We start from the raw sequence: 18,316 nt of genomic DNA on the forward strand, positions 1-18,316 counted from the left end.
AAAAAAAAAAAAAAAGACGACAAAGTGGAACTTAGTCATTTTCCAAAACCGCTAAGCAAATATATACAGTTTCAGTACATACCACATAGAGAAGCCTTTGCTGATGCTGCTCTTGTTAAATTTCAGCCTCTGGATCTGTGTCACAGCTTCCAGACTCGCTCAACACAAAAGCTTACTCGCGCTCGTGATTCTTTAGCTCCGCCCACACGTCACACCTCTAGGCGCTCGTGTTTTTCCGGGAAAAAGGGGGGGTGAAATGCTCGTTTTCACCTAATATCCTGTTAAACTTGAGTACCTATAGAGTAGTACTACATCCTTCATATCTCCAAAAAGTCTTTAGTTTTATTATATTTATAAGAGAAAAATAGTCTGTGCCGATTTTTTTCGGAAAAACACGAGCGGCTGGAGGCGTGACGTGTGGGCGGAGCTAAAGAATCACGAGCGCGAGTAAGCTTTTGCGTTGAGAGCGTTTGGAAGTTGTGACATTACCGTGAGGAAAAAAAACCATCACCCAAAACAAACCATGGCTAACAGTCAGATTCAGCCGTTTATTTATGATCCAGAATCAGATCCCGAGGCTGAAACTGAACGAGAGCAGCAGCAGCAAAGACTACAGCAGGATTTCTCTATGTAGTATGTATCGAAACTGTATATATTTGCTTAGCGGTTTTGGAAAATGACTAAGTTCCACTTTATGTAGTCTTTTTTTTTTCTTTAAAGGTGTACAAGGTTTACTTGATGTGCTTACGCGCCGATAGCCAAGTTAACAACACAGAGATATTTGAAGCAGTTTTACTCACCGCCTGCGTTTCCAACTAGGGCTGCACAATATTGGGAAAAAATGACATTGCGATATTTTATTTTTCTGCGACATATATTGCGATATTTTTTCTTACAAACAAAAATGGGGTGAGCACACTTACATTCTCATTTTAAATGATTTAAACATCGACACCATTGTGTCAATTGATTAATATGCGCGAGGGAGAGAGAGCAAGACAGCGCTCGTGTTGTTTGAAGACGGCTCTCTCTCGGTCTCTCTCTCGCGTCTCTCCAGCGTCAAACTGGGCCTTGTTTGTAAAACAAGCATCTTCGAAATGCAGGGAACAAACACAAACACTTGCACAACTCCGTCGATGCTCTGTAAAAATAAACTCCGTCCACTGGTCCCTTAATGTTTTTTTTTTTGGTAATCTGTGCAGGGTTGGCTTGCCCTTGCAACCAAAAACACACTTCTTTTGTGACACTTCGCTCTCGCTCTGATCAGTGAATGTCTCTGCTGTGCTATACGGGAGCGCGCGCTCTTCCGGCAGAAGTGCCCTCAGGACCCATATAAGGAAATTCCGCTCCATCTAACGTCACACAGACCCATACTTGAAAAAAACTTTCCGAAACTTGTGACAAACCGGACTGTCAGACGGTCAGACTGACCGCCAGACTGTCCTTGCAAAGTTGGAACTGCCCCACTTTAAAGGGGGGGGTGAAATGCTATTTCATGCATACTGAGTTTTTTATACTGTTAAAGAGTTGGATTCCCATGCTAAACATGGACAAAGTTTCAAAAATTAAGTTGTACGTTTGAAGGTGTATTTTTGGATTCATGGGAATCCAACTCTTTAACAGTATAGAAAACTCAGTATGCATGAAATAGCATTTCACCCCCCCTTTAAAGTGGGGCAGTTCCAACTTTGCAAGGACAGTCTGGCGCCTCTGACTCACAGTCTGCAAGTATGTTTTCATATGTAAAGGATTTGCCACTGATGATTCAAATGTGAGTTTTGAGCAGTGTAGAGTAGAGCTTGTTGTTTGTTGTTTAACCGATCACTAATGCAGATAGATAGGGAATTTACCGCTGATTAGAGAACCGGCTTTACTGACGAGATGCGCATTAACGATCGGCCGATCGTGATCGTAGCAGCCCTAAATGCAGACATGGTTTTATGTTTATGTGACTCAATATGCAATTAAGTAATTATGTCCCCACTGGATGCAACAAATGCAACCTCATTTGTAAAGGGTTTTATTGGTTTTGTCTCAGTGCTCTGGGAAACAGCATCACAGTATGGTAAGGGGCGTAACAATTCCGTCACACACTTGAGGTATTCGGCCAATCACAATGCACTGGATAGCTGGACAATCGGCACACACCTCGCTCTTCAGAACGATGAGCTTTGTAAAAATCGACGTGTTTCAGAAAGTCGGGGCATAGAGAAGAAACAATAATGTTCAGTGTGTGGAAAATAATGTGTTTTTTGAACCTTAAACCACAAACACATTGCATTACACCAAAAACACAAAATAATGTTCTTTTCAGCAACGTTATATGATCCCTTTAAAACTGTTATAGTTTTAAATGTCTATGGGAAGTGATTCCAAAACTTCTGAAGAAAATTATGCAAACACAAAGCAGAAACCTACTATAATCACAAGGGCCAACTACCTGAACACAGAAAGCTCTGAGATTATATTACCAGGCACATGAGCACACATATCAAAACCTAATTAGACCACGTTAACTGCCATTTATATTGGAAACCCAACACTCACCCAAAATCAGTATTAACACATCACTAATCACATACAATACATGACACTCAGATCAAACACCTGCCTTTATTGCCGAGTTACTTGATCACATTCCTAACACAGTACAGATTATTCAACTCACTTAAATACCCATTCTTTAGACGAGCAGGACAACATATATCACCGCTGGTGGTCATTTCCACAAACATCCCAAAGCGATCAATCATTCTTTAGACGTGCACTGGGAAAACTTCCACCTTTTGATGCATGTCCAGAAACAGCAGTGTGTGCGCTCTCATAACAAGATCCCTCTCCTCGAGAGGTGAGAAGCCATTTTTGAAGTGCTGCCAAGAAGAAGCCTCCTGACGAGCAGATATTGTCTTTGTTTTAGCAAAGTTCAACACGAGGCAAATTAAAGGAACATCAAACCACTTCCCAGCGCACTTGGCAATAAATTACTTTGGCTAGCTGGGTTGTTATCGGAGCGATGGATGTGTGCGTGCATGCAAATACTGGAGGTACGATCTGTAATCGGAATACGCACAAATCTGAAAGTTTGACATGCCTGACATCACCCCATCGCACTCTGTTATGGCTTCAATTGCAAATGTTGAGCGTATAGCAGGCCTCATTTCCAAAAAAGACAATGGTGGATGTGAGAGTCAGCAACTTTTGGAGTTTGGACTGAAGTTAACTTGGATTGATCCATCACTGTCATAGCAGACATGAGAGGGGCATCATGATGGCTAAATTAAGACCTGTCATCCCTCAGCTTCCTGCGATTTATGAATAGGGCCAGAGTAAGTCCTTTGAGTGTGTGAAGTGACCTTGTCCCCTCAGCTAACCTCCTCCACACACATGGATCCCCCTCCCCCAGACTCACCTCCCTGGGAGCTAAGGGACTTTGGAGTGGTTTTGACGGCTGGTTGAGCCCAAATGTTGGATACGAGGTTGGCCGACAAGCTTTTGGTGGAAGTGTTTGATGTGGTCAGGTCTCCTGCAGAACACAGATGAAGTCTGAACTGACTCCCTGATTATAATTTACCATGTGTCTTCACAGAAGATCCTGAGGACCACAAACTTGCATTTCCTCAGACTGAGGTTAGACGGTAGGTTTGTAATTATACCAAATTAGCAAAGACATAATCATCCCCCATCTCCATGCAGATCAGCGATCAGTGAGAATTCTGCACAGTCCAATCTCAAAAATCTTATGATTATCAATAAGGTCATTTTAATACATTTAAACATACTCAATTATTTGTATTCAACCAAAATTCTAAAAAGTAAAGAATGTTGCCGTTATTATATAATTCCAGTATTATCATATCTTAATTAGACATCATTATAACCTCATATCTCCCTACTTCACTACAACCTATTCTATTCCGTTTAACCATTCACTCAAAGAACAAACACACAACTAACACACATGCCTCACCGATTAGAAGTCCTGTCACTCCTAGCTCTGTTAAGAAACCATGTGGAAACACTGCTGAGTGTTTGTGGTGGAGGGGCTCAGGCAATAAGACCCCAATATCTCTCCCACCATCAAAGCCTCGCTGCCCAAAGCAAAGGCAACGGGAGCCAAGCTCACATTCCTGTCACATATCAGATCCTTCCCACACCCATAACCAGCTGTGGACCTCACCACAATCAACACATAGTTCAAAACAAACAGCCTTTTATCAAATAACCGAAGAAGCAATTTATTTACTCTATTAAATCCAATTGCAATAACAGAGGAAAAAGGAAGCTTTACCTCTTAGGACTGATGAGCTCCACACAGCAGTCCAAAACTGATATGATTTAACTTTGGGAAGCTATCCAGAAGCAGAAGTATGCTGCTGTTTGGGGAAGTAATCCCATTTTAAACAAAAGGATGATATAAATGGAAATAGAAGTGGAAAAATGGCTTCAAAAAGAGAGAGAGCACCATGCAGACCTAGTTCTGGAAGTATTCCATTCATTTTCGCCATAGAGCAATGGATTTTTTGCAATAACTGTATAAACATTTCTACATAGTCCTACAATGAATGACCTTTGAGGTCGCACAACAATAAGTTTAATATTTTTTTTTTTTATACATCCAGGAAAATTTCACAAATTACTTTTTGCAAAAACATTTAAAATGATTTTATTTTATACTTGGTCAATTTTTATTTTACAATTATTTATTTTGTTTCACATTTGATTTCACCCCCCACAGTGTTTCATGGGATGAGTGGTTAATTCCTTAATTCCTTAAACTGTGAGTTTAAACTGTCAGCCAACTTAAAACATTGACATTTTGCCCCAGTAAAACATTTCCATCTCTCAGTTCAAAATCTTCTTTCTTTCCCCTCAAAACTCCAGCGCCTAAGAATAAGTTCCACTGACTGATTAGGAGTGGGAAGAGAGGGATGACTGGAGTGCCATGTGGTCTACATAAACTTCATTGCAGAAAAAGAGAAACCCAAGGAAATACACAATGTTTCCATCTCCACTTTAACATGAGAACAAAATAGAGAGGGAATGTGAGGGAGGGATGATTAACAAAGTGAGGGGGGAACAATGAGGTTTTTATACATAAATCAGCCTGTTCTTCATGTTCAATCAATGCCAATTTCAATGTAAAAGCCTTTGAGGATTTTTTTTTTGTGGGGGGGGGGGGGGTGCACAGGCACAACTGTTGAAAATAACCAAGCATTCTTTGTAAACAAATGGTTTACATGCATTTTTCACCACAATTTTGAAGATCACAGGTCTGGCAATGTTTTGTCATGCATTGGACAAGTTGCTTTGAAACCCCTAAAAATTTTCAACTCAAAATTAAGTTACAATGGTATGTGAGACCAACTCTGTTCATTTTAGTTCCATCTGAGTCCATTTAAATGCCAACTTTCAAACTTTAACATCAAGAGATGCCGCTGTTTGTTTATTGATAAATCTTGATACCATTGTATCTTCTTGCTGCTGGGGTCACAATGAGTCATCATGGGATTTTAATTTGAGCACATGTTGCACACCTGGGGTTAGTATTGTGTCTGACCTTGAGCACCAGGTCCTTATGTTTGCTGTTTGAGATAAATGTCTGCCGAAACCACTGGGGGATTCAAAATAATGTCCTGAGGGTGCAAAGATGGAAGACAGGATCAGAGGGCAAGAGATTCCATGAGGAAAAAAGAGAGCAGAATACGCAAACATGCAGTTTGTGCTTTGCCTCTAAATCAGATGGAAAAACTATCAGTGTGAGTGGCAGCGAATGGAGCCATGTGCCCCAGAAGGCTCTCGTGCAAACACAGATAAACTATGAAATCCAACGCCGAGGGAGCCTCTGTATATCATATTTATGATGACATCTAAATAAAGTCCTCACAAGCGAGTGAAGCAGGTAGACGCAGATGCATATGCGTTTCAGGTTAAGCGGTTAACAAGTCCAGCCAGTGAATATGATGTTATTAGATTGGTCACAAAACCAAGGGTTGACACTTACGGAGTACTAACCAGCCAGCTACAAAAACTTACTCTTCTCGTGCTTCACTTAAATTCACATTACTCAATATAACAAAAAACACAACACAGCTACATCTGAAACATATTGGTAATTCATAAATATGTCTTTCAACAATTGACTTTCTCAGAAATAGGGTGACCATATGAGCCATTTTCCCAGGACGCGTTTGCCTTGCCAGGTTTTCTATACTGCCTAAAACATCCAAAGTAGTTTGACCAATAACATGCAGGTATGGTCCATAATCAACCAATCGTGGCATGTGAGAAGGTGTGATCTACAGAGAACGATCAAAGCAATGCAAATACACCTACATGTTAGGTGTTTGTTCGTTCATTCAACTTGAAGCGCTGTGATTTTAATGCATAAGGAGCCGTCTGCTCTGCTCTCTGTAGCTCTTATGAATGTCATACAATTATCGATCTGCACAGCACAAACTGCCAAAATCTGGATATTTTAGGCAATTAAAAATCCTTGCAAGGATGCGTCCTGGGAAAATGGCTCATATGGTCACCCTACTCAGAAACATTTAGGCAGTCTTCATCTTGAATGTATTTTGATCCTGCTGGCGATTAATTGAGAAACAATGATAAAATGTTAATGTCAAAAGCCTGGAAGTGATGGACAATATCACTACTTAGTGCCAAACGTTAAAGCACATTAAATCAAACACAGCAGAGCTAAGAAAATACATTTTACACCAACTACACAGCCAAACTGGACTCAAAACACATTACAAGTTATCAAGATGTTTTGAGCACCAGAATAAACAACTGTAAACTCCTTCTAAGACACTGAAGGCTGAAAAGCACAAAATCAAATTAATTTCTTCCCTCTGTCAGACAAAAAAAATACCAGCCTCCCCCTCATGACCCCCACTGCCTCCTCCCCGCTGACTGAGGGGGCAGAGTCTGGGAATGTGATCTCTGGGAGTCTTGTCCCCCCAAAACATCTTCAATTAAGAAAAATAAATCAACACTTTGCGCTCAAATACCAATGGAGAGGAAATGGGGGGGGGGGGTAAAACATGATTCGCTTACCTCCCTGTGAGGAAACAATAAAACGCTACTTTTTTTCTAGTTGGAAGACATGGTTGTTAGTCATAGGTGAGTTAAATTAATCAATAAATAAAAAAAGAAAATTGCCTTTTCAGTTTGTTTGCCTCATGATGCAATGAAGAGTGCATTTTTATTATAACTAATTATTCTGAAAAAAAAAAACATTTGGTTGGTTTTATTACACGCTAAAGATGAAGTTAATGAGCTGATGACACAAAGCAGCAAGCAACAGTCCACATGGTGTGCGCAGAGGAGACATCTCTAAAACTGATCATTACATTTATGCATTTAGCAGACGCTTTTCTCCACAGCGACTTACAGTGCATTCAGGATATACGTATATATTTTTTAACATTATTGTTACAGCCTGATTTGTCATAGTTTTACTTCCTTTTTCTAACCAAAAAGCAGCTGCAGTTTTAGCGTTATAAATCAATGCCAACCTACAAATAAAAGCAATATGCACTCAGCTTTTGAATGCAGATGCAATTTCTAGAAAGCAAGATGGGCAGTAAATGCAATTTAATAATTAATTTAATGACAAAGCAATGCAAATGAAAGCAATCACAAAATGTATAAATGTATGCTTTAAAAACAATTACTGTAAAATATTTGAAAATATACTTTTTTTGAGATAGCTGTCATTAGATTCTGAATATGATGTTAGGACCAGGCCCAGTCAACATAAAGCCATCTGTTTGGCAGATTAATCAGTCTGGCCAATTTATTGCTCTTGGATAATGAATAATTTGTGCATTAGCCCAGTTCACTTGAGCTATGTCCAGTAAAAAATATGGCTTTTACGAATACACTGCTTTTTCATTCCTTTCTTTGGGTTTTTGAAAGTCAATGATTCACAGATCTCATGAGTTTCATTATCTGTCATCTATTAAAAATGCTAAATTAACAAGAGTTTTAAGGCTGCTGTTGTTTATATCCATGTTCATTTCCTTACCACTAGGTTTTTTACAAAGTTCCCAAACTTCCATCAATACACCGTTACAATTAATCCAAGCATAAACAGTGAGCCTAAACTTTCAGCACAATGTAATCAAGTTGTTTGGATATAATCAATCAGACACACAAAAGCCTATAGCAGGAGTTTTCTTTAACTCTTTGTAAACTCCGGTCTTACTTTAGTTATGATGAGTGGCTCGCCGTGCTCCAGTCCTCCTTTCAGAGTGAATCCCCACGGAGCGCCTCCGTTCAGTTGCACATGGACGTGCTGGAAAGACACCAGCTGCTCAACGGTCTCCATCATGACTTCTGTGCTTTCAGCTCCGTCCGATCGCCATGCAATCACGACCCAACCGCATCACGACAACCGCAGACTCCAGGCTTGAGGGGACAGGCTGTGGGCGGCCAGTGATGGGCTTTCCGTGGACTGTTTGCGGAGGAAGTGCTTGAGAATGAAAAGTAGATTTGAGTGACAGATGGAACGGCCAATTATAACAGCGCGTCGTTCTAACTGACCAATGAAATTGTAGCAGAGGCAGGATTTGTATATACCGCTGCATTGTCCATTGTGCGACTGTCTGGGAAAACTCACGAAAGTCCTTCTCGGAAAGTTGGCAGTTATCTACTCTTGGGTCTTAACTTTCACACTACAACACCGAACATTTACATAAAGCTGGACAGGAACCTTTAAATGGGGTTTCAAGTAAAGCGTGATCGAACTGAAATGTTACTCAATCGTGAGATTTTTACAGAGACAACAATCAATAAGCTCAAAAGACAATTCAATTATTAAATAACTTAAATGCTCTCCCTTTATGTGAAGACTTAAGTATTTAAACTCCTAACATCTGAAATTATCACTTGTTTTAAATGAGTTATTAAACAAAGAAGAGATGTTTTCTCTTTAACTGGTGAGGCGGGGAAAACAAAAAACTAAAGCAGCAAATACATGTAAGATTACAGGGAAACAATTAATAAAATGGCATTGTATTTAAAGTTGTTGTTTTTTTTTAATGACCAAAAAGCCTTTTTTTTTCTTTAGCAGTAGACTTAAGAGTTTTAAAAAAAGTCCACTTGGGGGAGCTGTTGTTTCATGTGTTTGCAGAAGTGTGACATGCTGTGATGTGTCATGCTGTATTTTAACCATTGAATGAAAGCTCAGCCTGCAGCCTGCATATATATAGCTTCAGAATGAGCACTTCTTTCTTTATTAATCATTTCCACACTGATGAGCAGCTATTTCCTTATCCATTCAGCTATGTGATTAACAGAAGTTCAGCGATGTCCAATTTGTCATGTTGTAAGGACATCTGCATTCAGCTATTAAGCTGGAAACCAAATGATCAAAAACTGCAAAAGCGTGTCTAAATCAATTATCTGTCAAACACACGAGTATGGAGAGAGTATATAGTAGCACTATATACTACGCTAATAACTACACTTGATAAGCCAGTTATTTAAAGAGTGTAACTGAAGAATCATAAAAATTCTAATAACCTAAAATATATGCAGCTATTGTGATGTACAATACAGAACATTCTAAATGCTTTCTATTTAAAATGAATGCATGGAAAATTAAGGAATACACACACACACACACACACATATAATATATATATATATTCAAAATGTAAAAAAAATCTGATTGGTCTGGTTTTAAAAGAAGTGGAAAACACAAAAACATGATACTATAAATATGCTACTAATTAAAAACAAAATAGTGAAATTAACATTTCAAGTCAGTTGACCCTACAGGCTGACATTGAGCCACCTTTCTGACTTAGGCCTGTGCTGCAGTTTACAGCAAATACCTTTCTCAATGTGCTCTCCATTATCATTTAGTGGTACAGAACAGGGTATCAGTCTGAACACTTACAAGAACAGAACACCGATCATCAGATTAACAGTGTCTCAGAGACTAACCGTGTTAAAGTGAATGAGTTATAGACCCTACGTAAGCAGTCATTTACCAGGCACTTTAATCTAGAGTGACTTTCAGTATATTTATTACATGGAAAATCCCCCCTGGAGCAACCTTGGGTTAAATGTCTTTCTCAGTCAGAGGCACAGTGGTGATAGCTCTTGGTTCACTTTCTTTGTGCGGATGAAGCCAGCAACTTTCCAATTATAGCAATAAGACATTACAATTAAGAAAGCATAACATGCTCTCTCATTAACCTTCTTAACTTTTAACAGTTTCTTAGCATTCTGCATTCTAATCAACTTATTTCAACATAACTTTAATACATCTCTCATACACATAAAAGCACAGCCATAAGAGCCAGCTGAATGCACATGCAAACACAAGCGCCCTTTTAATACACTTGAGCACACATGTACGTTTATGCATGACAGCACCCACACATCAGCTCAGTTGTATTCCGGTCATCTAAATGCTGCTCATTTTGACACTGATGTCTCAGAATTAGTTTGTGTAAGATCAATTTCTATCCATCTTCATTTCTATAAAGAGTGTTTTGGTGCATCCTCTGGATTTTGTCGCCCTTTCTTTTCATTCACTTTCCCACTGTCACCTTAAACAGAAGTCAGATTTTCTCCTATGACCCTTTTTTCTGTTTCTTAGGCATTTACTGTTTAAGAGCAATGGGGTCAAAATCTGCCTGTCACCATGGCAATAAACCGCTCCATTCATGCGAGCAGCTTGTCATCTCCATAATGATCAGAGATCTAACCCTGACAGATTACTGTGCAGTTATATGGCTGCATTCTTCTAATATGCTGAGCCAGGGGAAATTTCTCTGCTTCGCGCTTATCTCTGCTCACACACATTCCTATCACTTGCTGGGAAAACCCCCATCCCATTTTATATGGGTAACATGGTTTGAATTCAATACATTTTGTTTGTTAAAACTCAATTTGTTGTACAACATGCTATTTCATATATCAAAGAAATGTACAGTGTATCTTGCTTAACAAATAGTGCAGCCTGTTTTAGATGTGAGGGGTTTGTTTAAGAGGTTCAGTATAGCATAAATCACACAGATACTCACACTATTTAAACAGTAGCAATTTGTACTCATAAAGCACCCATGTGCTTATTACTTTAGTTTATACAAACATATATATCACATATATACACATATTTAAAAAGTTTAAGGTCAGTTAGAATTTTTTAAATGTTGTGGAAGAAGTTTCAAAATATTGGTCCCCAATGACTGGGGGTAAAACCAGTACTGATTACCAGGGCCCCAAAGGAAGGGAAGGCCCTTGAAAAGTTTGGAATATATATTTTCAAGAGGAGGGGTCCCATTAGGACTGTCTATGGCCCGGGATCTTGTGCAGCGCCCCTGCCAATGACTTTAACAGTATGTAAAAAATACTATGGAAGTCAATGGGGACCACAAACAGTTTGTTTACCCTCATTCTTCACATTACCTTCTTTTGTGATCAACAGAAGAAAAAAAAAATCATACAGGTGAGTGTAGGTAAATGGTGGCAGTTTAATTTTCGGGTGAACCATCCCCTTCGTGTCTTTGAAAAGAATTACACTAGCACTGAAGCATGTTGTATATGGATATGATGATTATACTGAAATGATTACAATATGTAAAGATGGGACAAATTAAATAAGTATGTCTAGAATATATAGTCATGACAACCAACAACATCCTAATAGCTAACAGATATACAATATTATCAAATAATTCTACTCACATAATACACAGAACACAGAATAAAAAATTAAATAAATGTGATTAGAGAGCAAATCCAGTCTGAATTAGAAGCCTATGAATTCATCATCAGTCAATGTAATTTCTAACTGTCACTGCTCTATATTCTCTATTGTAGATCGGTGGTCGTTGTACAGAAGGAGAACGAGAGGGGGGCAAGAATGTAGAAGGAACATGTCCGAAAAAAAGACTCTTGAAAAAGTTTTAGTTTAATTTCAACATCTCAATGTAGCATTCACATTAACTGAAGTAGCCTACTAAAGTGTCTTTTGCTCAAAGTCACTCCCCCTCCTCGTGTCCGGTCACAATCAAGTTTCACAAGAGCCACGCACGACCTATGCGCACGACGAAACAAGAAAACTAGCTGGGCTTGGTAAGCACAAGCATATCTCATTATGTTAGTATCTTGACAACGAAGCGATAGTAAACTCAAATAATACTACATAATGCTATCGTTTTATTAGTGATTCATTTCAATCTATCATGCTGTATTCGAGACTTCTTATTTTCCCCAAACTAACGTTAGCCATAACACTCCCATAGCAATGCTAGTGTTCAGCTGTTAGCTCTGTCGGATATTCGGCGAGAATGTGAAAAGAATATAGCGGTTTATGCAATAGCATAATTAGAATCATAAATCGATTTTTGAACGAAGCTTTTATTTGCATTTCTACTGTAATGTTATGCAGCCACGTTAGCATGTTTGCTAGCTAGCCAGATAGGGAGATATAATCCATGACAAGAACAAGCATTAAGTGTCATGCGTTGGTCTATAAAAACATAGAGCAAATCTTAAGCTTCTCTAAACGCAGGGAACTGTATCACTGCAAATAAAAGGAGACGTTGTCAACTTCCCCGAGTTACGTTAACTGAATGTCCGTTAGCTGAAATCATAGCGGTGTGACAAGACTAAACGCTAAAACTATTTTAAACCGCTATTTGTAATTGTTGTCATGCATCTTTCGTGACTCATATTATTTTAGAGACTGTCTGTAAGTCTATTTAATGTTAATACACTTGTAACACTGCAGGACCATTAAAGATTAAACAGTGAAGGCAAACGTGTTTAAAAAGGTTAACTTACACGGTTTAGAAATGTTGAACAGGTATATGAGCTAAGCTTTTCATTTCCACGTAAATTGTAACCCAAAATCACATAAACTCTCATAAAACATTATTAGATATATTGTGGTATATAAAAGCTTAATTATTCAGTGCATCCCAAGTAATTCTCATATCAGAGATATAATATTCAGTTTGACCCTTTGACTGTGGGTTTTATATTGACGTGCACTTTATGAAAAAATAATGTGAGCATGCATGCAGAATAGCATTTGTGAAACTTACTGAGCCTCACTGACATGTTAAAGCAAATATGGCTTATGATTGTTATCGGGAACTCACTAGAATTTTTTTAATGTTTACTACTATTAAAATTAAAGGGGTAGTTAACCCAAAATAATCAAAAAATCTGTAATCATTTACACACTTTGAATGGAAGTCAAAGGTAACCAAAACTGTTACCATTCTTCTTTTGAGAGTGAGTAAATGATGAAAGGACTAAAATTTTTAGGTGACCTATCTCTTTAAAATCTTCATATTCTGCCAATTTATAATGCTCATGAAAATTTTTATTGATTGCCCTTGTCTTTTACAGTTTTTGAGTAATTCATGTCACCGAACATAGTTTCAAAGGATGAACCGGGGCCGGGGAGTGAGAAAAAGAACGGTACCGGAAAATTCAGATGCCTTTGAAACCTGTAACAAGGAAATACGTGTGGAGATGAACCGGGGCCGGGGAGTGAGAAAAAGAACGGCACCACAAAAATCAGATGCCTTTGAAACCTGTAACGAGGAAATACGTGTGGAGATTCACCAGCTCTTCAACAAGGTGAGAGGTTATGTTCCCCCTGCTGGAGGAGAATGGACGTTGCCTGACCCAAGTGTGGTGCTCTGTGATCCTCATGTGAGTCACCCACGTTTGCAGGCCCTGAAACAATCACTAAATGAAGTGAAGAATCAACTCAGCGATAAAGACCTCTCAGTATGGCACCAGCATACTTGTTTCACCAACCGAGCAGGTAGTGTTACAGCCCACCTTCGCTCCACAACCAACGCAGAGCTGTGCACCCAGGCTTGGGCCAAGTTCTATGAGATCCTAGGCACTTTTAAACTTCTCCCTGACAATGCATTGAAGAGTGGTGAGTTGAACTCCATACACCTGTGTGAAGCCCCTGGTGCCTTCATATCAGCTCTAAATCACTTCCTCAAGACAAGTGGCCTCTACTGCGACTGGAACTGGATTGCAAATACTCTAAATCCTTACTATGAAGCCAATGGACGTGGTTGCACTATCACAGATGACAGACTCATCGCACACACTCTGCCTTGGTGGTTCTTTGGATCTGACAACACAGGTGACATAATGCTTCAGAAGCATCTGGTGGAGCTGCCGAGATTAGTGAGCAACATGCGCAGTGTTGATTTGGTTACAGCAGATGGAAGCTTTGACTGTCAGGGGGACCCAGGGGAACAGGAGAGATTAGTTGCCCCGCTTCAATACTGCGAAGCCGTTTGTGCGCTTCTGCTGTTAGGATCCGGAGGCTCATTCGTCCTGAAGATGTTCACACTATTTGAACACTCATCTGTCTGTCTGCTGTATCTCCTCGCATGCTGCTTCCGTTCCGTGAACGTCTTCAAGCCAGGCACCAGCAAGTCTGGAAATTCAGAACTGTATATAGTGTGCTTGGACTATCAGGCCAAAGAACAAATTCGGCCACTGCTCTCAAAGTTAATCCGTAATTACGGACCAGACTTGGCATCCACAGTGGCGCTCTTTCCCCATCGCTGCATTCCAGACTCATTTCTAAGTCAGCATGAAGAGATATGCACATTTTTCCATGCATTGCAAGTTAACACAATCAAGGAGAACATCAAGCTTTTTGAATGCATGAGCGTAGAACAGCGCAGGCGTTTGGAGCAGCTCAGGGAATACGCTGCAGAGTTTTATACAAGACGTTTCACTGTTCACTACCTCCCTCGGAAAAGCTGGATTTGCCGTGGCGGTATGGCCAGATGGGTAAAACCCTGTGAAAGGAAGCAAATGGGCTCTTTCAATCAGCGCAAGGAGATAGACCTTCAGGGATGGAAGCAGCGCCTTGTTCATGGAAAACATGGGGAGTTCATAAAGAGGCACTGTGCAGGGACAGAGGGATGTGAGATTGTACTTAGTGGCCCATTGGATGAGTGCGATTTAGGAGCCTGGTATGCCCTTGAGGGAGCTGCCTTGCCGAAAGTCTGCAGCTCCAGCTTCTGTGATCAAGAAATGCTAGACTTCCTGAATGAAGCTCTGGAGGAGAACCTGAGGGTCAAAGCGGTCAACCATTCTCACAGAGCCTTGCCAGTATGCACCTCCTGTAGCATTGACTCCCCTGTAGGCATCTTATCTGAGATTTGCAGCAACCCTGATGTGACATCTTGTTTGGTGCTGGGAAGCCAGTCTTGGTGTGAAGGCACGCTTGTAGGCAGTAAATTGCAGCCAGAGTTTTTGCAAGGACCCTCCTGTCGTGGGGTACAGGAGTCCACATTGCACGATGGACAACCAGACTATCAATTTGAGCTTTTGAACACTGTGCTTTTTGCTCTGCAGAAACAGCATCAGGGATCAACCCTGGTGATTCCCTTAAGTTCTGTCTTAACACGCTTCACCTCCGGCCTGGTTTTGACACTCCACCTGTGCTTTCGTAACATCACTTTCTGTTGTTCGTCTGGTTGGCCTCCTGCTGCTCTTGTGTGTGCAGGTTTCTCTCCACCATCAGCACTACCCCAGCTGCTGGACGTTCTCCGGGATGTGTTGGAGAAGATGAAAAAAGTTGAGTCGGGGAAGCAGATTCTGCAGTTTGTACCTTTAGAAGAACTTCTCAGAGGGGATTTACCTCACTTCCTGTCTTCCTTTAATACTGCTGTAGTTCGACAGCAGCTACATGTGCTCATGCAGGTTGAATAGAGCACATGATGCTACACCTATATGCCTTTATTCTCTAGAAGAACTTTTCAGTTAGACTTCATTTCAGTATAATCATGTTTTGTTTTTGTTTTGAATTTCAGCCATAGCTGCGCCAGTGCCACAGTGAATATGTAGGAAACATTTGAACACAGAATTCCTTTGTTTTATAAATTCTTACTGGGGAGAATATCTTTGTTTAACCTTGAATGTGCTGCATATGACTGTAAGGATTTAAAAAAATATATTAATAATAGGATGTGCACTTCAAAATGCTTATTTTAATATTTGTTTCATTACTTTTTTTCTTTTTTTAATGTTTGAAATTATATGTGTTGCCTTCAATTTGTCTGTCCTGGCTCATTCATTATCAAGCCTTTTCTTTAATGTGTATATGGAGGGGTTTCAGTTGTTGTTCCCATGAATGGTTTCTTCTTATAGTTTTCCATTTATAATTTGTTGCATATTTTCTGCTTGAGACTGATTGATATATTTTTTAAGTTGGAAGAACTGCATAAATACATTAAAAGAATAGTCAGTGTACAGCAATACAGTGGTAAAAATAGGTACAAAATAATTTACCTGCAGGATCAAAAAATATACCCTTTACTAATAGAGTGTTCTCCTGTAGAACATCAAGAAATAACTTGATCTGGCCTACAAAGTTTTTTTTTTTTGTATGTGTTTGCTGCTTTTCCTTTATAAATAATGTGACTATTTCAGTGTTCACCACTGCAGGCAAAAAAATAATAAAAATGTGGTTTTGACAAATAATAGTTAAGTCTGAGCCAATGGCTATACGTTATCTTGAGTCACACATTTTTTATGTTGGCAGTTATGATTCTGACTGAGTGATTCAACAAAAGACAGAAAACAACCTGTCACCAATTTTTCTGACCAGAAGTGTTTATGGAAATGTCTACACATATGTGAAGAGGCACTGTCTTGCGTCTTATGAAGGTAAATGTTTCTGCACATATCTGACAAATGCTACAGTTAAAGTTACTGCCACACTGGGATTGCGCTGTCTTCTCATTTGTTGGATGTTAGGGACTCCGTTCTTATCAACTGTGATTATTTTTGAATGGATGGATTTCTGTACAGCAAGAGTGAGAGTTCTGTACTCACATCTGCAGCTCATCTGCAGCTTTCCACTAATCTCCCAATGCTATTCACATCCAACACTATCCACATCCAACCGTTTCATCCAACTAACATCTAAACCAATACACACAAAACAAACAGTGAAAGACAGCAGGTCGAAATGAACAATCTTTAAAGTTTTTTCTTTCTTTTCTTTTCTTTTCTTCTCTTTCAACAGTTCATGAAGATTCAAAACATTATTTTTTGTTTGTCACAACAACTTTCAATAAAAATTAAATCACAGCTAAGGACTCTTTTACACCTCTCTGTCTTTGGAATTATTCTGCTTGGTCATTGATTTCTGTGTGTAATTTACAATTTTCACAGCCATTTTTTTTTAATCTACAAAATATTGTAAAATAAAAAAACTGATTTAGACTGGTCTCTCATTATGGCCCAGCAGATTGTAGATGGTTTGTGCTAGTTTCTCAGCCTGGCCAAATTAAAAAAACGCCCAATACTTTTTAAATCAGACAAACAGACCAGGACGGGAGACTGGCTAAAGCTGTTTAAGCTGTTTTTGACTGCTGTTAAAGCTCTAGGCACACTTATTAACGTATAGGATGTTCCGCATGAGGATTTTGATGTAGAGTTGATGAATACAAAAACACATGAAGCCACCTGCTGTGCAGGCATTTAGTGGTTTATAACTGATTCACAGTTGGAGTGGGATTTCCATGGATGTTCTTCTCTCTGCCTCATTACAGTATGTCTGTTGAGGACGGTCGGTTTAACAGTTTCTATGAACACATAGAAATTCAGTAATAGAAGACTACACTGCCTAAAGTGAAGTGACACACATATGAACATGTACAAACATAACGTTGCTAGCTGTACAGCATATGAAATTATTCACAATAATATATTTTGCTGAAATGATGCCATACATTCTGTATTTAATCCACTGCTCTTAAAGCCTCTTTCCAATGTTACTCTCTTCTGATCTGTCTGGCAAAACCTCCATAACTCTGTGGTCTCAGCACTGAGTTAGCTAGAATGTATGCCAAGACACTGATTCATTAAAGAAAGTGTTTTATTCTGTAGAGTGATTCAATAATTCATGCAACATTTCTTACAAGACACAGGTTAGGTTTGCAGAGCTGCTTTTGTTGAGAGGTAAAATCAAAGTCAGTTATGTTGATCTTTTTTATTATACGTATACAGTACATTTCTTTTCACACACATATTACAGTATGTACCCTCTCTACCAGTGTTGGTCAGTAACGCGGTACTGTAATTTGATTACTTTTTTAGTAAAGGAGTAATTTAACGCGTTATAATTTTCAAAATAGTAGTTAGAGTATAGTTCAGAGGTCTACGTTACTGCCGTGTTACACTGCCTACAGAATGCAGTGTTTTATAATCTAAAGGTTGTAAAAAGGGTGTGATAGGCCTACACGCACTGTCCAGTCAAGGGTAGACATTCGTGTGAGCGGGATGCAGG

General features: G+C 39.3%; 2 protein-coding genes across 2 annotated transcripts in view; one reads left to right on the forward strand and one right to left on the reverse strand.

The window, feature by feature from the left end:
- LOC113052098 (protein Shroom4-like) overlaps positions 1–8,498 on the reverse strand; it is a 42,764-nt gene extending 34,266 nt beyond the window's left edge. Inside the window, exon 1 of the mRNA XM_026216418.1 lies at positions 8,213–8,498. Within this exon, the coding sequence (XP_026072203.1) occupies positions 8,213–8,338 (126 nt within the window). The 5' untranslated portion in view covers positions 8,339–8,498. The remainder of the gene's footprint in view (positions 1–8,212) is intronic.
- Positions 8,499–11,983: 3,485 nt separating this feature from the next.
- Positions 11,984–17,120, forward strand: LOC113052104 (cap-specific mRNA (nucleoside-2'-O-)-methyltransferase 2-like). Its single transcript, XM_026216434.1, has 2 exons — positions 11,984–12,099; positions 13,384–17,120. Exon 2 carries the CDS (start codon positions 13,423–13,425, stop codon positions 15,730–15,732), a length of 2,310 nt encoding a protein of 769 aa, XP_026072219.1. The 5' UTR covers positions 11,984–12,099; positions 13,384–13,422; the 3' UTR covers positions 15,733–17,120.
- The last annotated feature ends 1,196 nt before the right edge of the window (positions 17,121–18,316 follow it).

This window comes from Carassius auratus, chromosome 32 (assembly GCF_003368295.1).
Source record: "Carassius auratus strain Wakin chromosome 32, ASM336829v1, whole genome shotgun sequence".
NCBI classification, from domain to species: domain Eukaryota; kingdom Metazoa; phylum Chordata; class Actinopteri; order Cypriniformes; family Cyprinidae; genus Carassius; species Carassius auratus.

Excerpts from the sequence above, each read along its gene's own strand:
- LOC113052104 (XM_026216434.1), top strand. The coding sequence starts at position 13,423 with ATGAACCGGGGCCGGGGAGTGAGAAAAAGAACGGTACCGGAAAATTCA.